The 27,860-nt window shown below is 43.9% G+C and overlaps 2 protein-coding genes across 5 annotated transcripts in view; one reads left to right on the top strand and one right to left on the bottom strand.

Annotated features, from left to right (window-relative positions):
* LOC137321614 (katanin p60 ATPase-containing subunit A1-like) overlaps positions 1 to 26,250 on the bottom strand; it is a 44,720-nt gene extending 18,470 nt beyond the window's left edge. Inside the window, exons 1-7 of one of the 2 annotated variants that reach the window (XM_067984077.1) lie at positions 26,084 to 26,250; positions 23,011 to 23,050; positions 18,770 to 18,943; positions 18,206 to 18,363; positions 12,626 to 12,815; positions 1,433 to 1,551; positions 1,072 to 1,177 (exon numbers count right to left, since the gene is read on the bottom strand). In XM_067984077.1, coding sequence (XP_067840178.1) covers positions 1,072 to 1,177; positions 1,433 to 1,551; positions 12,626 to 12,815; positions 18,206 to 18,363; positions 18,770 to 18,943; positions 23,011 to 23,013 — 750 coding nt within the window. In that variant the 5' untranslated portion in view covers positions 23,014 to 23,050; positions 26,084 to 26,250. The remainder of the gene's footprint in view (positions 1 to 1,071; positions 1,178 to 1,432; positions 1,552 to 12,625; positions 12,816 to 18,205; positions 18,364 to 18,769; positions 18,944 to 23,010; positions 23,051 to 26,083) is intronic. The other variant, XM_067984078.1, reaches the window with a different exon arrangement.
* Positions 26,232 to 27,860, top strand: part of ppil4 (peptidylprolyl isomerase (cyclophilin)-like 4) — a 33,411-nt gene continuing 31,782 nt past the window's right edge. For 2 of the 3 annotated variants that reach the window (XM_067984081.1, XM_067984080.1), the window contains exons 1-2: positions 26,232 to 26,338; positions 27,510 to 27,577. In XM_067984081.1, coding sequence (XP_067840182.1) covers positions 26,269 to 26,338; positions 27,510 to 27,577 — 138 coding nt within the window. In that variant the 5' untranslated portion in view covers positions 26,232 to 26,268. The remainder of the gene's footprint in view (positions 26,339 to 27,509; positions 27,578 to 27,860) is intronic. The other variant, XM_067984079.1, reaches the window with a different exon arrangement.

Below are 27,860 nucleotides of genomic sequence, written 5' to 3'. Positions count from 1 at the left end.
GCCTCTTGCATTAAATCCCAGTATTTAATTAGTGTTTTTTTTGTGGCCTTATCCACTTGAGGTGCTGGTTCTAACTGAGATTCCTCATAGCTAGCAAAAAGTCTGATGCCCTATAATATGGAAAAAAAACACTGAACTGTAATACATTTCCACATCGCCAAAATTGTGCTTACAATCAAATTGTGAATACTTATTGCCAAAAGTGCCACAAGAATCTTATTGTCAAATTTGTACTTCAGAGTCATAGTAACTGCAGTCTCAAACCTTGCAGCAACTCTTACTCTGCTAAACTGAATACACTATCACTAATACAATGTGCTTTACAACACGCAGAATAAGGACTTTGTGCTTATTCACAATTGTGATTATGAGTAACTTAGTAGGTCACGAATATTCCACACATGAAGAGCCCAGGGAAAACCTCTCAGTCACAAAAAACACTCAGTCACAAATAGATCACATGGAATACAGTGGCTGGCTTTCCATTTGCAAATGTGGGAATGTTAAAAGATTGATATGTGATTAGCAAACATTCACTGAAAGTTTTAAGTCAATGTAAGGTTGTTATTAAGAATGCCATCAGTACTGTGATGTATCTTGAGGGCCTCTATTACAAGTTATATTAGCTTATGTTAATTTTGTGTAATTCATTGGTAATGCCACATATGGAGTGTGAGTTTTGGATGGTCAACTTTCATAAGCACATTGATGCATTTGATAGAGCAATAGGGATAATTCTGGGACTCAGAGCTTTAACTTTAAAGAGTAAAGGTTAAAAGGTATGAGTGTATGGATTGTAATGTTAAGATTGACGTCCTGGATTTTTTACTTCATTATCTTCATGGGTTAGGAAGAAATTTCACAAGAGTTTCACTATGGCTATTTACCTCGATCAGGTAAGCAAGTAAACTGGAGATGATCCCTGGCAGTACAAAATGTATATAACCTGCTGGATGGACTATACTTGATGGGCCATGTTAACCATTCCATAGCTTAAGCTATGATGTACGTATACACCCAGAGGGTTCGACTGGATAGCCTTTTACCAGGATATATTGCATATTATCTTACTTTCCAAGGTCGTCTGATCCCCTTAAAGAAGTCTGGCATCCACATGGGCAGAACTACTGCTTCTTCCAGTAATTTTTTAGCTTCCTTCAAGTCTGCTATATCATCCCTAAAAACAAGACAGATTGAGTTACTTGTTGATCCAGAATTTTACAATTCTGTCATTCTTACTTTTAGGACTAGGAAACAAAATTGGTCATTGATAAACATTAATCACAAAAAACATATGTTAAATAAAACGGATATACCTTTTATTTTTGACCTTTTATATAAAAAATGGTCACAGTTCATTATTTCAAATCAGTCAGTTCCAACGGTTATATCAGATTTCAAAAGAATCATAGACACCAATGATTTTACTCACCATCGAATATTTGGGTTTTGTGATATAATATCTCTCTCCAAAACTTCTACTAAATCTCGGTCATACCCAGTACCATCAAATTTTCTTGGTTCACTTTCAGAGGCATCAATCGGTTTAATCTATAATAATTCAGATTAATATACTTGATGATTTCTTAAATTTCATAAGCTTCCCTAAATTCCCTTACTTTTATGACATCCCACTGAAAAATTAATTTGGTAAAAATCTAGAATACACTTAACCTAAGTGAATAGGAATGTATTTCTATCTAAGTTTTCGTAAAATCAAAAGAAGGTGATTCATATTAGAGGTTTATATAATGTCTAGATTATATTTCAAGTAGCCTAATGGCATATGAGATCTATGAGAACCGGCGGGGAGCGGATCTGGGAGGAGCACCAGAGCAGCGCAAGTTTAAAAGTGGCGAGGCAGCGGAGAGGCCTACAAAACCGGCGGGGAGCAGATCTGGGAGGAGCACCAGAGCGGCGCCGAGTTTAAAAGCAGCGAGGCAGCGGAGGGGCCTCCACTAAGACCCTCACTGAGACCAGCGGCGGAGTTCCAGAAGTGACGTCACCAGTGAAAAAGAGTTGCGATGCAGGGGAGGCAGCTGATTGGTAAGTAGATTCAGGTAAGTATTTCTACTATTCTACAGTGCAGTAACTAAAGTAAAAAGAAAGGTAAGGTCTGCAGGTCTTATAGCAAGTAGCGTTTTTTAGTGAATCATGGTCCCTAGTGTAGTTAACATTCTCTAAATTAAGAGTAATTTAAAGGAGTAAACTCCTTAAAGGGAGTAACTAACAAGCTTAATCTAAGGCAAGTCATGGCAGCAGAGCTCGCACCCGTCATATGCTCCTCCTGTGCTATGTGGGAAGTCATGGACACTACCGGTGTCCCTGCGACCATGTGTGCAGGAAGTGTGTCCACCTGCAGCTACTGGCTAACCGCATTTCGGAGCTGGAGCTGCAGGTGGATTCACTGTGGAGCATCCGCGATGCTGAGATTATCGTGGATAGCACGTTCAGTGAGGTGGTCACACCGCAGGTAAAGATTACGCAGGCAGAGTAAAAGGACTAGGCAGGTAGAGCAGGAGTCCCCTGGGGCAAATCCCTCTCAAACAGATATTCCCCTTTGGATATTGTTGGGAGAGATGGCTTATCAGGGGAATGTAGCAAGAGCCAAGACCGTGGCACCACGAGTGACTCAACTGCACAGGAGGGGAAGAAAAAGAATGGGAGAGCAATAGTGATAGGGGATTCCATTGTAAGGGGAACAGATAGGTGTTTCTGCAGCCGCAGACGTGACTCCAGGATGGAATGTTGCCTCCTCGGTGCTAGGGTCAAGGATGTCACGGAGCGGCTGCAGGACATTCTGAAGGGGGAGGGTGAACAGCCAGAGGTCGTGGTCCATATCAGTACCAACGACATTGGTAAAAAAAAGGGATGAGGTCCTGCAAGCAGAATATAGGGAGTTAGGAAATAAGTTAAAAAGCAGGACCTCTAAGGTAGTAATCTCAGGATTACTCCCAGTGCCACGTGCTAGCGAGAACAGAAATAGGAGAATAGACCAGATGAATGTGTGGCTTGAGAGATGGTGTAGGAGGGAGGAGTTTAAATTCCTGAGGCATTGGGACCGATTCTGGGAAAGGCGGGACCAGTACAAGCTGGACGGGTTGCACCCAAGCAGAACCAGGATCAATATCCTTGCGGGGGCATTTGCTGGTTCTGTTGGGGAGGGTTTAAACTAGCATGACGGGGGATGGGAACCAAAGGGCAGGTACAGATAGGACAAATTCAGACCAGGAAACGGGAAGTAGAAAAGCAGTTAGTGACGTAGTTAGCGACTCAAAGGCAAAAGAAACAAAGGTTAAATAGTGTTCAGCACAGGAATTTGACAGGGTTAAAGGGTATATACTTCAATGCAAGGAGTATTACAAACAAAGCAGATGAGCTAAGGGCACAGATAGACACATAGCAGCATGATATCATTGCTATAACGGAAACCTGGCTTAAAGAGGGGGATAATTGGCAGCTCAATATCCCTGGATATAGAGTTTTCAGGCAGGATATAGAGTGGGTGATAAAAAAGGAGGGGGGGGGGTAGCATTATTGGTTAAAGAATCAATTACAGTTGTGAGAAGGGATGATATGCTACATGGATCATCAATTGAGGCCATGTGGGTTGAGCTAAGAAATAAAAAAGGGGCAGTCAAAATACTAGGAGCGTACTATAGACCCCCGAATAGCGAAAGGGAGATAGAAGAACAAGTATGTAAGCAAATTTCTGAGTGCAAAAATAAGAGGGCAATAATAGTAGGGGACTTCAACCAACCTAACATCAACTGGGATTCAAACAGTGTGAGGGGCACAGAGGGCGCAAAATTTTTGATCAGAGAACTTTTTTTAGCCAGTACGTGACAAGCCCAACAAGAAGGGATGCAATTCTAGATTTAGTCCTGGGAAATGAAGATGGGCAAGTAGGTGAAGTGACAGTGGGTGACCATATTGGGGATAGTGACCACAATTCAGTTAGTTTTAGCATTATTATGGAAAAGGACAGAGTTAAATCAGGAGTAAATGTTTTAAATTGGGGGAAGGCAAATTTTACAGAACTAAGAGGTGACTTGGCAGAAGTGGACTGGACACAACTACTTGAGGAGAAATCATTGGCAAGCCAGTGGGAGGCACTAAAAAGTGAAATTCTACGGGTACAATGCAAACATGTCCCCTCAAAGAAAAAGGGTGGCACTGCCAAATTTAGAGCCCCCTGGTTGTCTAGAAGTATACGGGGCAAGATAAAGCAGAAAAAGAAAGCTTATGACTGTCACAGAAAACTACATACTGCAGAAAGCCTAGAGGAGTATAGAAAGTACAGGGACGACGTAAAAAAGGAAATAAGGAAAGCAAAGAGAGGGCATGAAAAAATATTAGCTAGTAAGATTAAAGAAAACCCAAAGATGTTTGATCAGTACATTAAGAACAAGAGGATAGCTAAGGAAAAGGTGGGACTATCAGGGATGATAAGGGTAACTTGTGTGTAGAAGCAGAGGATGTGGGTAGGGTTTTAAATTAATATTTTGTCTCCGTATTCACAAAGGAAGGGGATGATCCAGACGTAGTAGTTAAAGAGGAGAGGTGTGAAATATTGGATAAGGTAAACATTACGAGAGGGGAAGTACTGGAGGGACTAGAATCCTTGAAAGTTGATAAGTCACCAGGGCCGGATGGATTGTTTCCTAGGCTATTGAAGGAAGCCAGGGAGAAAATAGTGGATGCTCTGAGGATCATTTTCCAATCCTCACTAGATACAGGAGAGGTACCGGAGGACTGGAAGACTGCAAACTTAGTACCATTGTTTAAAAAGGGTATGAGGGAAAGGCCGAACAATTATAGGCTGGTCAGTCTTACCTCGGTGGTTGGCAAACTATTAGAATCAATACCGAGAGAGAGGATAAACTGTCACTTGGAAAGGCATGGTTTAATCGGGGATAGTCAGCATGGATTGAATTCTTTGAGGAAGTGACAAGGAGGACTGATGAGGGTAGTGCAGTGGATGTTGTCTACATGGATTTTAGTAAGGCATTTGACAAGTTCCCACATGGCAGACTGGTCAGAAAGGTAAAAGCCCACGGAAATGTGGCGAATTGGATCCAAAATTGGCTCGGTAACAGGAAACAAAGGGTAAAAGTCGATGGATGTCTTTGCAAATGGAAATCTGTTTCCAGTGGTGTGCCACAAGGCTCAGTGTTGGGTCCCTTGCTGTCTGTGGTATATATTAATGATTTGGACTTGAATGTAAGGGGCATGATTGGCAAATTTGCAGACGACACAAAAATTGGCCGTGTAGTTGCTAGTGAAGAGGATAGCTGTAGACTCCAAGAAGATATCAATGGGTTGGTGGAGTGGGCGGAAAAGTGGCAAATGAAGTTCAACCCGGAGAAGTGTGAGGTAATGCACTTAGGGAGGGCAAACAGTAAAAGGGAATACACAGTAAACGGGAATATATTGAGAGGGGTAGAGGAAGTGAGAGACCTTGGAGTGCATGTGCACAGATCCCTGAAGGTGGCAGTACAGGTAGATAAGGTTGTGAAGAAGGCATACGGAATTGCTCTCCGTTATTAGCCAAGGTATAGAATACAAAAGCAGGGATGTAATGATGGAACAGTATAAAACGCTGGTAAAGCCACAGCTGGAGTATTGTGCGCTGTTCTGGTCACCACATTACAGGAAGGATGTAATTGCTCTGGACAGAGTGCAAAGAAGATTTACAAGAATGTTGCCAGGGCTTGAAAATTGCAGCTACGAGGAGAGATTGGATAGGCTGGGGTTGTTTTCCTTGGAGCAGAGGAGGGTGAGGGGTGACTTGATTGAGGTGTACAAAATCATGAGGGGCCCAGATAGAGTAGACAGGAAGTACCCATTTCCCCTAGCGGTGAGTTCAAGAACTAGAGGACATAGATTTATGCTGATTGGCGGAAGGATTAGAGGGGACATGAGGAAAAACTTTTTTACCCAGAAGGTGGTGGGTGTATGGAATTTGCTGCCGGAACTGGTGGTAGAGGCAGGGACCCTCAACTCTTTTAAAAAGCACCTGGACCTGCACCTAAAGTGCTGTAAGCTGAAGGGCTACGGACCAGGTGCTAGAAGGTGGGATTAGAATGGGCACTTGGTTGTTCTTCGAGCCGGCGCGGACATGATGGGCCGAATGGCCCCCTTCTGTGCTGTATCTTTTCTATGGTTCTATGATAGGTGCATTGATAATGGGTTCACTTACAATTTACCTAAGAATTCTGATAGTCAACACTTCTATCTTTCTTTGTAGGGAGCTGCCATGCAGGCCCAATACTGATCATTAATTGTTTCATATAATATACAACTTCTATAATGAGGATGTTTCCTCTCCAATTTCAATCTGTGAAAAATGGTTGGTACTGGAGCGCCACCACTGGTGAATTTGGCATTAGAAATTAAGGAAATTAACCTTGTGTTTTATTATAGAAACATTGATGTCAGAATGGAAAATTATAGAAACATCTGCATTCTTTGTCATAAAAACATAAAAGTATATAGGGATCCAATTTTCAGAAAATGCAGAAAGACTAAGTGTATGTAGCCCTTTATAATACTGTATATCACCAGTCAATTATTAGGCAAGGAATTTCACAGTACTGGAAAGCACAGATTCATATAGAATTTCAGTTGGAAAACATGATAAATAGGAGTAGACTTAATTAGTAATACAACTATTTACTCACCCAGAGAATGGGTAGGGTTGGATATGGTAAGGGAGGGAAATCTTATTTTGAAAGAAGAATCAAGAGGGACCACAGATGAAAAAGACAGAGATGCCAGATGTGACAGCCAGACCACTTAGTGCCTGAAAAGACTCCCAAGCAGCATGTTCTCCTGGAGTCAGGCAACTCCAGATCGAGCACAAGGCAAGCCCCACTTTAAAAATGCATAGAGCCACTCTGATGTCAGCAACTCCTCCTCATCAATGACATTCACATTCAGAGCAATCCAATGCTGCAGGTAGTTTAAAAAAAGCAAAGAATATTTTTAGATTTTTAAAAAATTTACAGACAATAGAACATAGGAATGTACAGGACCAGAAAAGACCATTGTGGTCCATCAGGCCTCAGCTGGGAGCAAAGCAAAAGCAGGTCAGAAGTATTTCTGGGCCTAGGGGCCAGGAGTTATTTTGCTCTGAGGTATGACTAACAGAGATACCAGGGACACAATTTTAAAAGCGAAAAATGGGTGGGTTGGGGGCGGAAAGGCATTCAAAATCGCAACCATTTTGGACTCGCCCACTTCCGGTTTTCACCAGGGCGGGATGAGGGGTGGGTTGGTGATTAAAACCTTTCAAGGAGGCTTCGGGCCTCCATTTTTCTACACTTTCCGATTTCAACCCTGGGCCGCCGGGATTCCCGGGCCATCTCTTTCACGCCATGTGAAGGAGGCGAGAAGGCCTAAAACTAACAGGTAAGTGCTTTTCTGGCACAGCTTATGGGCCCGGAGGAGCAGGAGTGCTTCCCCCAGGCCCAACCTGCAGCGAACCCCCAACGATCGCGGACCTCCGTGCCCCCCTCCACAAACGATCGCGGACCCCTGCCCTGATCCCCGACCCCCCCCACCACGCAATGATCACGGACACCATCCAACAATCGCGGACTCCCGCGATAACTTCTGATCTCAATATCCACCCCTTGACTGACCCCTGATCCCTCCCCGTGCCAACCCGTGCCCCCCCCCAATCCATACAATCAAAGACTTACCTGAACACATCCTGTCTCTGGCTGCTCGCCTGTCCGACTGATACCAGCCTGTCAATCAGGCCGTTCAGTCGGATAGGAAACCGACAAAAAAAATAAAAGACACCATTACGTCAAAATCGTAAGGACGTCCGGGAAACTTGTACTTCCGAATTTCCCGTCTGCAATTTGACCCCCCCTTTCCCGGTTCGGGGTCAAAATCATGCCCCTGAAGGCCAAAGTGGAAACATTTAAAGGAGAACTAGATACATATTTGGAAGAGGGGGCCATTAAGAGGCATTCATTTCTGAGACCAGCCAAACAGGCTGTAGAGCTGTTTTCAGTCCGGTCTCGTGCACTTTCCCAAGAGACAGCATTAAGTTTATCATAAAAGGCCAATCTGATTCAGTCAAAGAAACTGTTCTGTTCCAAGTGTGGTGGAAAGGGGCATCCATCACCTTATCCAAATTATAATATTTCTATGTTGTATGCTTACATTTAAACTGTAGCCAGGACAGCACTCTGGTATTGTTTAAATGGAAGGCATGGCCGTTGTGGCTCAGTGTCAAATTTTGTTTGATAATCGCTACTGTGAAGCGCCTAGGGATGTTTTACTACTTTAAAGGCACTATACAAATACAAGTTGTTGTTGTTGTTGAACCCTGCGCCCCATACTAATCTGGTGTCATCAGCCAACCTTAACAACTTTGATTCTGTGCCCAGCCCCAAATCATTTACAGTTTCCACCAATTATACCATCACCACTTATCACAGACAGCCGCCTATGGTAATGGCAAATGGTTCTAACCAGAGAACCATTTGCCATTACCATAGGTGTCAACTACAAAGGCGCCTCTTAAAATGTATTAAGCCCACCGATTATTTCGGGCAGTTCAAGCACCTTATTAAAAGTGTGATTTCTTTATAATCCCGGTCAGGTTGATAACAAACCTCAAGTACCTGAACAGGGTCACTAACTTGTGAAAGTCTCAACCTTCCAAGCTCCAAACATAGACATCGGCATGAGTAATTGCCTTCTTAATGCAGCACTGCCTTGAAAGAAAAACAGGTCTCACACTGTCCTTGTGATGGGACACTCACAATGACAAATCAAGGTTACTGTCTCTCCATTTAGGCACACTGCATAGAGTGGATAAAGATAAATCATCTGAGTAATACAAATAAAACGCACCCATGCTGCAATAGCAAAAGTGTCAGAAGATAACACGGTCCCTACTTTTAAATGGAATTTACATTTACAATCTCCATCTTTAGAATGTCGATGTTTATTTCTGGCCTTTTTTTTGCTCCAAATTGACTGGAAAATTACTTTTGTCCATGAATAGAAAATACTGTACAGTACCTACACACTCTGGTATAAAATTACTTTCTTTCAGCTACAATGTGCATGTCCCGTGCCGCATTGCCGGCCATCTCCAGGATCTCAGCCATCAGGTTACACCATATATAGTGGGCATATCGCTTTCGCACGAACACGCCCGCTGTGAACGGTGGGGACAGTACATACACTGTAAACAGCAATGAACCCAAGACTGATGCCCACAGTATCCTGCCAGCTATTGCCTACCACTACAGCACAGCTCAACCCACCATGACCCACTTTGGTACAGTCAACCTATAATCCACTTCAGAAGCCTATACCCCACATGTAGCTCCTCAGAAAAAAATTTCCCCCCAAAAAAGCTAAAACAAGTTTGGCTTAAAAACAATGCACCTTTTCACTTTTGTCACAAATATCACATTGGGCCAATCAAAACTGTCAATTAACATATATGAAAGCTTAAAATCTGTATACAGGCAACATTTATAAAATCAGATAATTGTGATTTTTAAAAATTCGTTCATGCGATGTGGGTGTCACTGGCAAGGCCAGCATTTATTGCCCATCCCTAATTACCCTTGAGAAGGTGGTGGTGAGCCGCCTTCTTGAACCGCTGCAGTCCGTGTGGTGAAGGTTCTCCCACAGTGCTGTTAGGTAGGTTGTTCCAGGATTTTGACCCAGCGACAGTGAAGGAACAGCGATATAGTTCCAAGTCGGGATGGTGTGTGACTTGGAGGGGTACGTGCAGGTGGTGTTATTCCCATGTGCCTGCTGCACTTGTCCTTCTAGGTGGTAGAGGTTGCGGGTTTGGGAGGTGCTGTCGAAGAAGCCTTGGCGAGTTGCTGCAGTGCATCCTGTGGACGGTACACACCGCAGCCACAGTGCGCCAATGGTGAAGGGAGAGAATGTTTAGGGTGGTGGATGGGGTGCCAATCAAGCGGGCTGCTTTGTCCTGGATGGTGTCGAGCTTCTTGAGAGTTGTTAGAGCTGCACTCATCCAGGTAAGTGGAGAGTATTCCATCACACTCCTGACTTGTGCCTTGTAGATGGTGGAAAGGCTTTGGCAAGTCAGGAGCTGAGTCACTCGCCGCAGAATACCCAGCCTCTGACCTGCTCTTGTAGCCACAGTATTTATGTGGCTGGTCCAGTTAAGTTTCTGGTCAATGGTGACCCCCAGGGTGTTGATTGTGGGGGATTCGGCGATGGTAATGCCGTTGAATGTCATGGGGAGGTGGTTAGACTCTGTCTTATTGGAGATGGTCATTGCCTGGCACTAATATTACTTGCCACTTATGAGCCCAAGCCTGGATGTTGTCCAGGTCTTGCTGCATGCGGGCACGGACTGCTTCATTATCTGCGGGGTTGCGAATGGAACTGAACACTGTGCAATCAGCGAACATCCCCATTTCTGACCTTATGATGGAGGGAAGGTCATTGATGAAGCAGCTGAAGATGGTTGGGCCTAGGACACTGCCCTGAGGAGCACCTGCAGCAATGTCCTGGGGTTGAGACGATTGGCCTCCAACAACCACCACCATCTTCCTTTGTGCTAGGTATAACTCCAGCCACTGGACAGTTTTCCCCCTGATTCCCATTGACATCAAGTTTACTAGGGCTCCTTTGTGCCATACTCGGTCAAATGCTACCTTGATGTCAAGGGCAGTCACTCTCACCTCACCTCTGGAATTCAGCTCTTTTGTCCATGTTTGGACCAAGGCTGTAATGAGGTCTGGAGCAGAGTGGTCCTGGTGGAACCCAAACTGAGCATCAGAGCAGGTTATTGGTGAGTAAGTGCCACTTGATATCATTGTCGACGACACCTTCCATCACTTTGCTGATGATTGAGAGTAGACTGATGGGGCGGTAATTGGCCAGATTGGATTTGTCCTGCTTTTTGTGGACAGGACATACCTGGGCAATTTTCCACATTGTCGGTTAGATGCTAGTGTTGTAGCTGTACTGGAACAGATTGGCTAGAGGTGCGGCTAGTTCTGGAGCACAAATCTTCAGCACTACAGCTGGGATGTTGTCGGGGCCCACAGCCTTTGCTGTATCTAGTGCACTCAGCTGTTTCTTGCTATCACGTGGAGTGAATCGAATTGGCTGAAGACTGGCTTCTGTGATGGTGGGGATATCGTGAGGAGGCCGAGATGGATCATCCACTCGGCACTTCTGGCTGAAGATGGTTGCAAACGCTTCAGCCTTATCTTTTGCACTCACGTGCTGGACTCCACCATCATTGAGGATGGGGATGTTTACAGAGCCTCCTCCTCCCATTAGTTGTTTAATTGTCCACCACCATTCACGACTGGATGCGGCAGGACTGCAAAGCTTTGCACTATACCTCTAAGTGACAGGAGAACTTGTTGATGCGTAGCATTGTGCAACTGTCAACTGATGCAGACTGGTCCGTTGTGTCGCAAACATGATGAGAAGTGCACCACACAACATAACCTGTGCACCACACAACATAACCTAACAAAATATAGGTTCAAATTACTTAGAGATATCCATCTACAATGTGCCTCCAAATGGCACTCACCATTAAAGCTCCAGCCTGAAAACACACACTCAATAAAATATGTCGGAATGCATTTAGTCAAAATTTGTATCACCCCACAGCCAGAATGATGAATTCTTCTGAAAATGGCAATACACCATTTATTAAACTGCTCAAAATGTCAGCTTAACTCACTTGGTGGCACTCTTGCCCGAGTCAGAATGTTGTGGATTCAAGCCCAACTACAGGACTTGAGCACATAATCTAGGGGGAGGTAAATGATCCCATGACACTATTTGAAGTAGAACAGGAACTTCTCCTTGCCAGCAGTCCTCCCTCAACCAACACCACCAAAAACAGATTAACTGGTCATTCATCTTACAGCTGTTTGTCTGATCTTACGGTGTGGAGATGCCGGTGATGGACTGGGGTTGACAATTGTAAACAATTTTACAACACCAAGTTATAGTCCAGCAATTTTATTTTAAATTCACAAGCTTTCGGAGATTTTCTCCTTCCTCAGGCAAATGTGCCTGAGGAAGGAGAAAATCTCCGAAAGCTTGTGAATTTAAAATAAAATTGCTGGACTATAACTTGGTGTTGTAAAATTGTTTACAATTGATCTTACGGTGTACAAGTTGGCAGCCGCTTTTATTCACATAACAGTGACTGCACTTCAAAAGTATTCCAAGTTCTATCTTTCTTACTTTACTTTATAAATCTTATCAAACACTATGGGCTGTGTAAATAGAAAATGTGTGTCTGGGACTGGTGGTTTGTGAAAAATAAAGCACATGTTGTAACATGACATTGCTTGCTTTTGTAGGTCATGTATTTGATTTTCCTTAAGTCACTAGTACCCCCTGTAAGTCTATTAGAGAAGTATAATCAAACCTCTTTACTGAAAGCAGTGGGAATGTAAAGAATGTTAAGGACAATCAGGTTACAACATTTGTTACTGCGACAGCAAACACATCTGTGACAGGAATCTTCACAATGTTTAGAAATACCTAAAGTATTATAGTCTTTGGTCGCTGCAATTTATTACTAGTATTTCACCATCCTGTAGAATGACATTTATTTTAATGCAATAAAACCTACCTTGTCCTCCTTTCCTTTGTTTTGAATTTCTTTCTTTTCCTTGCCTTTGCTTGCTCTGACTTTGTCACTGTTTCCTACTCGGGGGGCTGGACGGTTGGAACCTCTAATTGGAGCTCCTATACGGTCTTTCTGAGGAGCTCTAAGGTCATTGCAAGGAGTTGACTGTCGTTTTCTTGGATGTGGTGATGGTCTACATTCAGGGGAATACAAATCAATCTGGTTAGACTAAGTCAGCCAAAGTTCTCTACACATGGTCAGCTATATCTAATTGCCCAGAACTATGTACATCCCATAGCTACAAAAGTTGGTTACTTGTTTTTTGAAGAATGTTCAATTTAGCACATTTCAAAACATACTGATAAAACTTCTGATCCAAGCCAAAGGTTTCATCATTATTCTTGAAGTCTGCCACTTCACACTTGCCAACTCAGTGCAAGTACCTTCATTTCCCCTCAGGACCATGTAAACACATCCAAGTGAAAACTGCCTTCCATTCTTCAAAGAACAAGTGACCAATTTGAGAGAGGTTCTTGAAATGTGGCTATCTAATGCCCTCTCTATGATACAGGTTTGACTCTGAAGGCAAAAGCACTGTCTGAGGCAGCCCTATAGGATCAACTACCCTACACTCTTGCCATAGAGATATCAAAACTCTCTTCAAATGGGGATTTCATGTGATACCTTTGACAGAAACTGCCAGCAATGATAAATACAAATGATACATGCTGATAGAACATAAGAACATAAAAATTAGGAGCAGGAGTAGGCCATATGGCCCCGTGAGCCTGCTCCGCCATTCAATAAGATCATAGCTGATCTCTGACCTCAACTCCACTTTCCCACCCGACCTACATATCCTTTGATTCCCCTAGACCCCAAGAATCTATCTATCCCAGCCTTGAATATGCTCAATAACTCAGTATCCATAGCTCTCTGGTGTAGAGAATTCCATAGATTCACAACCCTCTGAGTGAAGAAATCCCTCCTTATCTCAGTCTTAAATGGCTGAGCCCTTATCATGAGACTATGCCCCCTAGTTCTAGACGCTCCAGCCAGGGGAAACAACCTCTCAGCATCTACCCTGTCAAGCCACCTCAAAATCTTGTATGTTTCAATGAGATCATCTCTCATTCTTCTAAACTCCAGAGAATATAGGCCGATTTTACCCAATCTCTCCTCATAGGACAAAGTTCTCATCCCAGGAATCGATCTAGTGAACCTTTGTTGCACCGCCTCTAAGGCAAGAATATCCTTCATTAGATAAGGAGACCAAAACTGTGCACAGCACTCCAGGTGTGGTCTCACCAAAGCCCTGTACAATTGTAGCAAGACTTCCTTACTCTTGTACTCCAACCCCCTTGCAATAAAGGCCAACATTCCATTTGCCTTCCTAATTGTTTGGTGTACCTGCATGCTAACTTTATGTGTTCCTTGTACGAGGACACCCAGATCGTTCTGAACACCAACATTTAACAGTTTCTCACCATTTAAAAAATAAACTGCTTTTCTATTCTTCCTACCAAAGTGAATAATCTCACATTATACTCCATCTGCCACCTTTTTGCCCACTCACTTAACCTGTCTATATCCCTTTGCAGACTCTTTGTGTCCTCACAGCTTACTTTCCCACCTACCTTTGTATCATCAGCAAACTTGGATACATTACACTCGGTCTCTTCATCTAAGTCATTAATATAGATTGTAAATAGCTGAGGCCCAAGCACTGAACTTGTGGCATCCCAGTAGTTACAGCCTGCCAACCTGAAAATGACCCATTTATCCCTACTCTCTATTTCTGTCCGTTAACCAATTCTCTAACCATGCCAATATATTACCCAACCCCATGAGCCCTTTTCTTGCCCTTTTATGTGGCACCTTATCAAATGCCGTTTGAAAATCTAAATATACTACATCCACTGGTTTCCCTTTGTCTACCCTGCTAGGTACATCCTCAAAGAACTCTAATAAATTTGCTAACCACGATTTCCCAATCATAAAACCATGTTGACTCTGCCTGATCATATTATGATTTTCTAAGTGCTCTGTTACCACTTCCTTAATAATGGATTCCAGCATTTTCCCGACGACCGATGTCAGGCTAACTGGCCTGTAGTTCTCTGTTTACTCTCACTCCTTTTTGAATAGCGGTGTTACATTTGCTACCTTCCAATCTGCTGGAATCATTCTAGAACCTAGGAAATTTTGAAAGATCATAACCAATGCATCCACTATCTCTGCAGAACCCTAGGATGTAGGCCATCAGGTCCTGGGGATTTGTCAGCTTTTAGTCCCATTAATTTCTCAAGTACTTTTTCTCGACTGATATTGATAGTTTTTGTTGTTGGGTCATTATTTGATGAAAATTGTCATTGCAAATTTTCTGTCTTGTTGTCATGTGATGTGGATCATCATGATGCACTCTATAGATTCACAGGAGACGGGTGAAGACTACAACTTTCATAATGTACCTTTCTCTCAACACAGATTTGTCAGCAGGAAAAATAATTGCACATTCCAGCTAAAGATTAAAGATCTGGGAACAGAGCAGAACACAAGTCTCATGCCCTAAAGAGAGGGGCAGGCATGTGTGGGAGAAGTTCCATTATTGTTATATTCCATTAAATGTTGGTGTTCAGAGAGATTTGGGTTTCCTTGCACATGAAACACAGAAAGTTAACATGCAGGTACAGCAAGCAATTGGGAAGGCAAATGGTATGTTGGCCTTTATTGCAAGGAGGTTAGAGTACAAGAGTAAGGAAGTCTTGCTGCAATTGTACAGGGCTTTGTTGAGACCACACCTGGAGTACTGTGTACAGTTTTGGTCTCCTTACCCAAGGAAGGATATACTTGCCTTAGAGGCGGTGCAACGAAGGTTCACTAGATTGATTCCTGGGATGAGAGGGTAGACTTATGAGGAGAGATTGAGTAGAATGGGCCTACACTCTCTGGAGTTTAGAAGAATGAGGGGATCTCACTGAAACACGTAAGATTCCGAGAGGGCTTGACAGGGTAGATGCTGAGAGGCTGTTTCCCCTGGCTGGAGAGTCTAGAACTAGGGGACATAGGGCCCGATTTTAGCAGGGCTGCGGGTTCTCGGCGGATGGGCTAGCGGGCGCGTGGGTAACGCGCCCGGTGAAATTAGTGGGTTTCCCGCGCGATCGTAGCAGGCAAACCACTAATTGGATCCACTTACCTGCTCCTCCGGGTTCCCCGCTGCTGATCTGCGCGTCGGGCGGGCTGCACATGCGCAGTAAGATCTGTCAGCTGGAGGCGCTCTATTTAAAGGGGCAGTCCTCCACTGACAGATGCTGCAACCAATAGCAAAGATGACTGCATGGAGCAGCCCAGGGGGAAGGCTGCTCCCAGTTTAATGATGCCTCACCCCAGGTATCAATACATGGGGTAAGGAGGAGGGGGAGGACAGAGATCTTCCACCCGGCGGGCGGAGGAAGCGGCCTGCCTCCGCCACCAGGAAGGCCTGGCTTGAGGTGGCAGAGGGGGTCACCTGTGCCACCAACATATCGCCCACCTGCACACAGTGCAGGAGGCGGTCCAATGACCTCAGTAGGTCAGCCACAGTGAGTACACGTAGTCTTTCCCCTACACTCCGTCTGCCACATCACTGCCCCCACCCCACATCTCCTTCGGCACTGCCAACACTACTCTGTCACATCACCCCTCATACCCACTCAAACTCCATCCTCATCTTACCTGCACCTACTCACCTCGCCAGTACTCACCCCGCCACTACCACGCAACCCAATCCTCATACAATCTCATGGCTCTATCCCATACTCACCCTCTCGTGCATCTCTCTCACGGCCAGCCTCACTCAACCTGCCACCACCTGTGCTGTAGCCACAGGGCATGCATCACATATGTGCAGTAGGCAGCGTAAGGCAAACATGTCGTGAGCATGAAGGGGATGCACAAGGGTGTTTGAGGGTTTGTCATGGTTGTTACTTATATTGAATTTCAGAACAACTCACATCACACATTATATTGGCACCACTACTGCCATGTCTTTGCGAATCCTGTCCGGTTTGTGCAATAATGCCCGCTCCTGGGTATCACTATGAGGACCCACCACTGATGCCACCCATTGTGTCACTGCAGAGTGGGTGTAGGTGTATTTGCAGGGGTCTTCTGCGCAGACGACTGAGAGACATCGGCGATGTCCCCGGTTGCACCCTGGAAGGCTGCGGACGAGAAGTTCAGGAGGGCAGTGGTGACTTTGACAGCGACAGGTAGGAAGATGGTGCACGGGTCAGCCAGGAGCAGCTCGGCATGAAAGAGGCTGCAGATGTCCACGGCTACATGTCGAGTGACTCTGAGCCTCCGTGTGCACTGCTGCTCAGAGAGGTCCAGGTGGCTGAGCCTCGGTCTATGGGACCTGTGGCAAGGGTAGTGCCCTCTGTGACGCATCTCTCTCTGCGGTAGCCCTCCCTCCTGCTGTGCAGGTGGATGTGTCACAGCACTCTGTTGTGGAGCTCCACGTGTCAGAGGTGGACGGCGTGGATGGCGAGGCTGGTGATGCTGTTCGCCCTCCGAGGAGGTCATGACTGCAGCTACGGCGGCCCCCATCCGCAAGATGTACATCTGAGGGGATCCGCAAGGTAGGTACATGTCTCCGGACCCCGGGGTAAGTGTGCAGGTTGGTGACTTTGACCATCAGGAGGAGGGTGGTGGAGGCCAAACTTTGTCCCAAGTGACAGAGTGGCCTCCTGCAATGGGTGAGGGTCTCCCCCCCACCTGTCAAATGGACCTTTGCAGCTGCCACAGGCTGACAGCTGCAACACGTCCATTCGAGCTGGGAGTGTTTCCCCCAGTGTGGGAAACAGTCCCATGTTGTTCAAAAATCCCACACAGTCCCTTAATCAGGTCAGTTAATGACCTGAAATACCTAACTAAATATTGTCAAGTGGCATCCCGCTGGCTTTAATTGCCTGCGGGATTCCCACCAGCGGGGGCTGCGCGCGCACGCCAGCGCGTCAGCGGAGAACCCGGAAGTGGGCGGGATCGAGGCAGGATCCGGTCCCGCTCCTGGATTTCCCGATTTTCGGGGCCCCCCCGCCGAGAACGCACCCGATAGCGGGTGGTAAAATCGAGCCCATAGTCTCAGGATAAGGGGTCGGCCAGTTAGGACTGAAACGAGGAGAAATTTCTTCACTCAGAGGGTTGTGAATCTTTGGAATTCTCTACCCGAGAGGGCTGTGGATGCTCAGTTGCTGAGTATATTCAAGACTGAGATCAATAGACTTTTGGAATCTACGGGAATCAAGGGATATGGGGATCGGGTGGGAAAGTGGAGTTGAGGGCGAAGATCAGCCATGATCTTATTGAATGGTGGAGCAGGCTCAGGGGCCGTATGGCCTACTCCTGCTCCTATTTCTTAATTTCTGCAACTACTCGGATGGTGTAAGAACTAGATAGATCTCGGTCTTTCTTTGTTTAGCAATTTCTATGTTCCTAATCAAAGAACTGCTATCTCAAACCACACTTCGCAGCCCACAAAATGTAAATTGCAAATATCCTTCAACCCAAGTTTGTAGAACACAGTACACATAAAATATTACTTACTTGCGTTCTACAGGCACAGGCAATGACCAGACATCTAAATCACGTGCTGGTCCTTCATGCCGTACAGCCTGCAAGGGAGAACTGTCATGTTTAAAGCCATCCAATGTTGCCATAATCTCTTTGACATGCTGGCATTCTTCAGTTATCTCTTGCCATACCTGTTGGGATATAGCAAATAGAAGGCTGAGATTCAGTTAAGGAGTTTGGATTTATATTAAATATATACAGATTAGGAAGTTCTCCTGCTGTCGTGGCTAACATTCCAACCCCAACCCAAAGCTGATTAACAGGTCATTTATCTCATTTGCTGATTGTAGGGCTTTGCTGCCATGTTTAACACCAAAGGTTATATAGGCCCACAAATAGCAAGAGGTGAATAACTAGTTAATCTCTTTATTTGGTGTTATTAATTGAAGGAAGAATGTTAGCTAGGGCACTGAGAGATCTCCCTATTCTTTTAATAGTGCCATGGGATCATTATCATCCACCTAGCTCAGCTGTACAGAACCTTGGTTTATCGTCTCCTCCGAGGAACTATATAGGATATATAGGTGAGTTTCTTACCTGATTCCATTTCTGCTTGTACGAAGGATCTCTGACAGAGGATAAGTATTTTTGAATCTGTTCAATTACTCCTTGGTAGTACACTAGTGCAGAGTCGTAATTCCCCAACAAGGCATATTCTCTGCCCAGCTTCACATTTTCACTGATCTCAAGAAGACTCATTTTCATTGGATTCTAGAAAAACAAACATGAATAGTGTTTAAAACTTCAGGAAACATAACCAATTTCTACAGGAATATAGGGTACATTTAGGATAGTTTACCCCATCATAGATGCACTAGCTTTTAAATACAACAAATGGCTCTCCCGTTGTATTCCTCACAGATTAAAAAAGTCACTCTTTGAACACATAATCTAGGCTGATAATTTAGCACTCCCTCTTAATCTAGAGTATCGTTCCTCAGAGGAGACGATACACCGAGGTTCTGTACAGCTGAGCTCGGTGGATGATAATGATCCCATGGCACTATTAAAAGAATAGGGAGATCTCTCAGTGCCCTGACTAACATTCTTCCTTCAATTAATAATGCCAAATAAAGAGATTAACTGGTTATTCACCTCTTGTTATTTGTGGGCCTATATAACAAAAGCTATTGGTCCTCAAAACGAATTAATTTAAGTGAAACATTGCAAAGTTTTGATGTAGAAAGGCATTATATTCATGCAGATCAAAAGCAAAATACTGCAGATGATGGAAATCAACTAAAAATAGATAATGTTGGAAATACAGCCGTGGCCTGACTTGCTGAGTATTTCCAGCATTTTCTGTTTTTATTTATTATATTCATGCAAATCTTTCTTTCAGTAGCTGTTTCCCATTCTGTAATTCTTTGTGTTGTTCTCTCTTTTTTTCTGTGTCACTTTTATCTTTACGGTGGTCACATACTACCATACTACTTTTTCATTGTGCTGTCTCTATCTCCATTTGCGTACAAATCTTTGTATTCTTTTTGTTAGTCTTTTCTTCCCTCTATCTCCTCTCCCGCATGTTTCCCACTGTAGCTATGCAATTATCATACATACGATGTACTCAATTTCTACATCTTAATTAAGGTAAGGGCCAAGGTACACAGTATGGTGGCGGCCAACAGGTTAGAAGTAGGGATCTCACTTGGGTGGGGACAGGCTTCATGGGAGCTGACACAAAATGCAAATGAGAAAGAGAAACTGTAGTGACGGGGCTGAGGACGGGAAGAATCGATGGGCTTGGGAATGAAGTGAGTGTTGTGGAGCCTGGAGAGGCAAAAAGTGAGACAGATTTTGCCAGACTATTTATAACATAACATAAAAAATCAAGAAATATTTTAAGTTAACCACAAACTGCCCAACTCCTGTTAGAAATGTACCCATTAGGTTTTGCCCTGAGACCTACCCTGGGGCTTGAGTTTGGCCCTGAGGCCACAACTACAGTCGGCAAACACAGCATTAACACGTGGTCATGAGAACCAACTTCGGGCTATGAATGAGCATAAGAGGAACATAGGAACAGGAGTAGGCCATTCAGCCCCTTGAGCCTGTTCCACCATTCAACTAGATCATGGTTGAACTGTACCTCAATTCCATTTGACTGCCTTTGATCCATATCCCTTGATATCCATACCTAACAAAGATCTATCAATCTAAGCCTTGAGCATTTCAATTGATCTAGCATGCACAGCCTTTTGAGGGAGAGAATTCCAGATTTCCACTACCCTCGTATGAAGTGCTTCCTGATTTCACTCATAAATGGCCTAGCTCTAATTTTAAGATGGCGTCCTATTGTTCTGGATTCCCCCACCAAAGGAAATGGTTTCTCTGTATCCACTTTATCGAATCCTTTTATCATTTTAAACACCTGAATTAAAATCACCCCTCAACCTTCTAAACTCAAGGGAATGCAAGCCAAGTTTATGCAACCTGCCATCTAGGCCCTATGGTCTGGAATTCCCGCCCTAAACCCCTCTACTTCTCTCCACCTTTAAGACCCCCTTATAGCCCAACGTTGACCAAGCTATTAGTGAGCCCTCCTAATATCTCCTCCTTTATCTTGGCATCCATTTTTGTCAAATTACGCCTCAGTGAAGGGCTTTGGGATGTTTTCTACATTAAAGGCGCTATAAATGCAAGTTGTTGTTATAAACCAGGTACCCTGATGATGATGATGCATTATGCATTACATGGTATAATACTCCTGTTGTTATAAGACAACATATCCCTGACTCACCTTGAGCAACACAAGTAATATATCAAAAACAGTAAAATCAGCATGACAGGCTTCAAATTTGGTTACTGATCCAAAACAATCTTAAAGTATGGAGAAAAAAGCCCAGTTATAACACTGGGTCCTTCTCAGCTCGAGCCAAGATTAACTTTACAATTTGCAAAGTTTCCCAATCAAACAATTAAGCTCTGGGTGACCTGAACTTATGTTTACTTAAAAACAGTTAGACTTTGTTGCCTTAAAGGGGCACAGATCCCTCAGCAGAATAACACATTGTGTAACTCAATGTTAGCAGTACCACAGGAGATCTGTTAGCAATATAGTAAAGAAAGAACTTGCATTTATATAGTGGCCTCCACGTCTTCAGGACATCCCAAGGCACTTTACCAAACTACTTTTGAAGTGTAATCACTGTTGTTATATAGGAAAACACGCCAGCCAATTTGCACACAGCAAAGTCCCACAAATGGCAATAAGAAAATGACCAGTTAATCTGTTTTTTTGATGCAGTCAAAGGGAACTTCAATGTAAAACAATCATATTTAACTATTTGTAAATTGTGTAAACGGAATAGGGGGGAACTCAAACTTTACACTTGTTGATATTTGTCCAGAAGGTTCCTGCTGTTGCATTGGGAGCCCCAGAGTGTCTGGAAAAAAGATCTGCATCAATACTGTGGCACCTCCAATATTTACTCCAGCTCATCATGGAGATGATAAAAGCCACGGTCTTCAGCCCCCATAACAAATTCTTGTTTCTTTCCCACTGACTCAATCCCCGCACACACCCACTCTCTTTGGTGTTCTGTTCAACCCTAAGATGAGTTTTAAACCCCACATCTTCTAAATCACCAAGACAGCTTTACTTCTATCTCTGCAGCATTGCTCATCTCTAACTGCATCTCAGTCTTTCGCAACTAGGATCCTTATGTCCCTTATGCCTCATCATTCCTCAGACTCAATTGCTCCAGCACCCTCCTTGCCTGCCTTCCATCTTTCACCCTCAATAAATTTCAACCTGTCCAAAACTGCCACATGTATCCTGCACTAAGTCCCACTCACCCATCACTCCCATCTTCAGTGACCTAACCTGGTTCCTGGTCCCGCAACCATATCACATTTAAAATCCTTGTCCTTGTCTATAAGTCATTACCTTGCCCCATCCTATCTGTGCCATCTCCTCTAGTCCCATACCCCCTCCAGAATGCTCCATTCTTCTAACTCCACACTTGTGTACATTCCTCCCTCATTTGACCCCAATATTGGTGTCAGTACGTTTGTCTGAAGTGGTCCCTCTCTTTGAAACTCAATATCATAGCTCTTCTGTACCTCTCCATGTTTGAAAACCTTTCTCTCTGACCAAACTTTTGGTTACTCCTCCTAATCTCTCCCTTCTGAACGAATAAATGTTGTCCAGAACTCCCCTCCTGTTCTTCAAATAGTGCCATGGGATCTTTTATGTTCTCCTGCACAGATAAAACAGCCAGGTATACGTGCGCAAGTCCCTGGAGCGCAGCTTCAACCCACAATCTTCTGACTCAGAGAGGTGTGTGCTATCACTGAGCCAAGCAAAACAGTACATCACACACCCTGTGTCACATTACTTACGTCATACTTCATTACATGTAAATTCTACGCAAATATCTTGCAGTTGATTTTCTCATGTAAATTTCTTCCTTCACTTCATTTTCAACTAAACACATCAGAACACCACCAGGAATATGTTTAACAATTTAAGTTATTTTATATACATTTTAAATTTTATCAAGCCACCTCTACCTTCAATCCAAGTCATACTCACTCATTTTAACCCTATCCTCTCCCAGCTTGTTTCACCGCAGCCCCAGGACACCACCTAGTGCTCCTATCCCATTCAACCTCCAATGCTGACAACATGCCATTCTCCTCCCCTAGACCCCGTTCTTACCACTCTAAAACTCTTTCTCGTGTCAACTCCAGGTTCTGTGCTCTGCCTGTCTATACCAGTCCCACACTTCCATCCACTCCACCCTGACAAACAACCATTATTTAAACTTTCTTACCATCTCTTCTTTTCTCTCTCTGCGTCTCTCCTCTCACTGCCTGAAAACAAAAATTACCAAATGATGACTCTTCATAAGCAATGAAGATACATACATGCATGCACGTTTGCCTCTGCTGCTATTACTGTCCTGCTTGCCTCTCCCCAGCCCCATTCTTCTCAACCTGATCTCTTTCCCACCTCAATCATCGCACTAGCCATTATATCCTTTCAAATTGTCCGATGAACTCTTTCCCACCTCAACCTCTGCCACTTCTCAGGTCTTCCTCATTATTTTGCTGCCATACTTTTTCCACTCTAACTAAATTTTCCACATATACTTATTTCCACTTCTTTCCTCTCTGTAAAACTTTTCTTCCTCTTGCTCGTGAGGCTTGTGAGTCCTATGATCTTCAAACACCTCTGCACCAAAGTGCATCGCAACAACAGCCACTGCCAATAACTTCCTCTACCATTCACAATGTTCTTGTCTCACCTTCCCTGTTCTTCTCAGCTTTCCCACACACCAACACCAACTCTATTCCACACAAAACTACGAAAACTCAGGAGCAACGCCACCAGAGGTTTATTTGTATTCATAAAAAAAATCATAAGTCATGGTTAACTGAATGATGCTGATTGATTCAAATATCACTAAATTGATAAACTACCAAAGAATAAGTAGCAGAAATTTATGAATAAACTAGAAAGGAAGAGGAGGAAAACTAACAAAATCACAATATGTTTTGAAAATTACCAGATCTCCTGTGCCATTGTTCATGACCAGTCAATTAGAGGATGCACTATTTTATAATGACTGGAGCATTTATCCATGTAACACATAACATGTGAAACTATAGTTGAGGTCCTGTCACATTGCTTGGAGACAAAAGAAATTCTCTCTCTTTCTGTAACAATTTTTCTGCTTCCTTCCCACACATCAATATTTTCTTTCTCATTATGGCTGCACATACTTTTGTGTGGTGCCTGTATTACTCTGTACAATTATTTCTGTCTTACTTTTACTCTCCTGTGTATCACCAAAGTCTCAGCATGGCTCAGAAGTGCCTACTGAGGACCATTGCATCCCAATGAAGGCTCCTCTGCCCAAGGGAAGAGCAGATCTATGATATTTGCTTAGAATAGCCTACAATGCTGCAAAAGTTCACGTCATGTATTATGATTAGCCTGCATACTGAACCTGAACAAAGTGACTAATCTTAAAAACATTGACTAGTGTTGGTGAGCAGCTGATGCCAGGAATCCACAAAAATCTACATTGTATAAATGCTAATTGTTATAAAAGACAACACTTTTAACACAAGAAAAACATCCCAGGACACTTCACAGGTAAGGGTGGTGGAGATCAGACACTGAGCCAGAAAGGAGAGATTAGGAGGAGTAACCAAAAGTTTGATCAGAGACACAGGTTTTCAAACATGGAGAGGTCAGAAGAGCTATGATATTGAGTTTCAAAGAGAGGGACCACTTCAGACAAACGTACTGACACCAATAGTGGGGTGAAATGAGGGAGGAATGTACACAAGTGTGGAGTTAGAAGAATGGAACATTCTGGAGAGGGTATGGGACTAGAGGAGATGGCACAGATAGGATGGGGCAAGGTAATGACTTATAGACAAGGACAAGGATTTTAAATGTGATATGGGAAGATGGGAGTGATGGGTGAGTGGGACTTAGTGCAGGATACATGTGGCAGTTTTGGACAGGTTGAAATTTATTGAGGGTGAAGGATGGAAAGCGGGCGAGGAAGGTGCTGGAGCAATTGAGTCTGAGGAATGATGAGGCATAAGGGACATAAGGATCTTAGTTGCGAAAGACTGAGATGCAGTTAGAGATGAGCAATGCTGCAGAGATAGAAGTAAAGCTGTCTTGGTGATTTAGAAGATGTGGGGTTTAAAGCTCATCTTAGGGTTGAACAGAACACCAAAGAGAGTGGGTGTGTGCGGGGATTGAGTCAGTGGGAAAGAAACAAGAATTTGTTATGGGGGCTGAAGACCGTGGCTTTTATCATCTCCATGATGAGCTGGAGTAAATATTGGAGGTGCCACAGTATTGATGCAGATCTTTTTTCCAGACACTCTGGGGCTCCCAATGCAACAGCAGGAACCTTCTGGACAAATATCAACAGTGAAGTGTCAACAAGTGTAAAGTTTGAGTTCCCCCCCCCCATTCTATTTATCCAATTTACAAATAGTTAAATGTGATTGTTTTACATTAAAGTTCCCTTTGATTCTTACAATGTAGATGGCGATCTCTCTAAAGAAAGACTTGCATTTATATAGCGCTTTTCATGCGCTCCCTCAGTACTGCCCCTCCGACAGGGCAACACTCGCTCAGTACTGCCCCTCCGACAGCCAATGAAGTACTTTTAAAGCGTTGTCACTGTTATAATATAGGAAGCACTGCCAATGGCCAGATAATCTGTATTTTTTTTAGTGATGTTGGTTGAGGGATAAATACTGGCCAGGACACTGGGGAGCTCTCCCCTGCTCTTCTTCGAAATAGTACCGGGGCCCCTTTATGTCCACTTGAGAGGGCAGACAGGGCCTTGGTTTAGCGTCTCATCTGAAAGACAGCAACTCCGACAGTGCAACGCTCCCTCAGTACTGACCCTCCGACAGCCAATGAAGTACTTTTAAAGTGTAGTCACTGTTATAATATAGGAAACACGGCAGCCAACTTCCCACGGCCAGATAATCTGTATTTGTTTTAGTGATATTGACAGTGCAGCACTCCCTCAGCGCTGCCCTGAAGTGTCAGCCTAGAATTTGTGCTCAAGTCCCTGGAGTGGGACTCGAACCCACAACCTTCTAACTCAAGAGGCAAGAGTGTCACCCACTGAGACCACATCGGACACTATTGCACATCTTACGATTTAAGCAGTTAAATAAAACTCTGCAGTGACAGATGGTATAAGAAGCAGACGATAAGACCAAATGGTGCCTGTCCGGTGGCTGTCTGCACAGATTGAGTAACTTCTCTGGGCCTTCTTAATCACTCGGGGCCCATATTTATTTATGGCAGACAATGGAGTAAAGCGCTTCCAAACCCGGCCCAGCTAACTATTTAGTTACCTGTTGCGGTAAAGTTTAGGACGAGCAACGACACAAACCCAGTTGCTTCCACCTCCAAATGCCACAGGTGGCCGGGCGCCGCTGGAAGGTTCTGGGCGCGGGCGCGGGCGTCGAGCCGGGGATGAGACTTGACGTTCGGTGACGCGCTTCACCTGGCAGCCATTTTGCGTCGGGCTGAAGACAAAATGGCGGTGCTGCTAGAAACCACGGCGGGCGATCTGGTGGTGGATTTGTATACGGAGGAGCGGCCTAGGGGTTAGTAATAACTCGGCAGGCACACAGTGTTCTCAATGTAAACTTCCTCATTGTAATTAGCTGACGGGATTTGGGAGGGGGTGGAATATACACATCTACAAAAAATATATAATGATTGTGCAAAGCAGGAGGTCTTCTCTCAGGTGCCTATTAAGAAAGAATTTGTATTTATATAGCGCCTTTTAGGATCTCAGGAAGTCCCAAAGTGCTTCACAGCCAATGAAGTACTTTTAAAAAATGTCTAATCACTGTTGTAATGTAGGAAACACAATAACCAATTTGTGCACAGCAAGGTCCCACAAACAGCAATATGATAATGACCAGATCATCTGTTTTTTTGTTGATGTTGGTTGAGGGATAAGTATTGGCCCAGCACACCTGGGAGAACTTGCCTGCTCTTGGAATAGTGGCCGTGGGATCTTTTCCATCCACCTGAGAGGGCAGACGGGGCCTCGGTTTAACGTCTCATCAGAAAGACGGCTCCTCTGTCGGTGTAGCACATCCTCAGTACTGGGAGTGTCAGCCTAGATTTTGTGCTCAAGTCCCTGGAGTGGGTTTGAAACTACAACCTTTTGACTCAGAGGCGAGAGTACTACCCACTGTTTTACAGCTATGCGTTAGTACCGACTGAGCTACGGCTATGCGTTAATACCCAATGAGCTACGGCTATGCGTTAATACCCAATGAGCTACGGCTATGCGTTAATACCCAATGCATAGCTATGCGTTTAAAAAGTGCTAGAGGTTTTTGATTGACTTTTTATTGAATCTGCCCCAAAAGACTTCCCACTAATTGAGCATGCTTAAAGCTGATCTTGAATACATCCTTATTTCCTTGAAGTTTGATCATGCAGTTAAAGCAGCAACAGCTTCTTAGATTTATGTAGCGCTCCTCACGTAGAGAAGTGTCTGAGTGGAGGGGAGAAAAAAGGTCAATACCAAGCAGGAAAAGGGGAATGTCGGGTAAAGGCATGATCAAAGAGAAGGGTTTTGAAAACAACGAGGGGGGTGGAGGAATGTGAGTGAGAAATCTAGAGAACAGAGGCACATGGGTGAAAGAACAACAATAACAGTAAGAGGACTGCTGAAACAGCAATAACTATCTTATGTTGCATCCTATTTAATCCGAAAGGATTTTTTGGGTTAAGTTTTACAAATTTTTGTTTCTGCAGCCTGTTTGAATTTTCTGAAGCTTTGTAAGATCAAGTATTATAACTACTGCCTCATCCACAATGTTCAGGTGAGTTTCTAATAGTTTTCAGTATCTTTAAACCTTGTTGTGAATTTTCCTAAAAATGAGAAGGCAGGAGAAAACAGTCTACATCTGGTATATAATGCATGGTGTGTAACATTAAAAGAGTATAGGGGACTAGGTGGTGCAGTGTGTTGGCACACCAGTATTATTAGGATTTTTGTAAAGCATAATGATGGGCCTGTGAAATTACTGAAAACCTTGTGAACAAAACAATTCAAAAAAGCATAGTGGTATGAGTGTGCCAAATATTTGTGCTGTGTCTATTTGA

Source organism: Heptranchias perlo, chromosome 5 (genome assembly GCF_035084215.1).
Source record: "Heptranchias perlo isolate sHepPer1 chromosome 5, sHepPer1.hap1, whole genome shotgun sequence".
In the NCBI taxonomy this organism is placed as follows: domain Eukaryota; kingdom Metazoa; phylum Chordata; class Chondrichthyes; order Hexanchiformes; family Hexanchidae; genus Heptranchias; species Heptranchias perlo.
The sequence above is the reverse complement of the archived record's forward strand: the minus strand, read 5'-3'. Positions and strand labels throughout refer to the sequence as shown.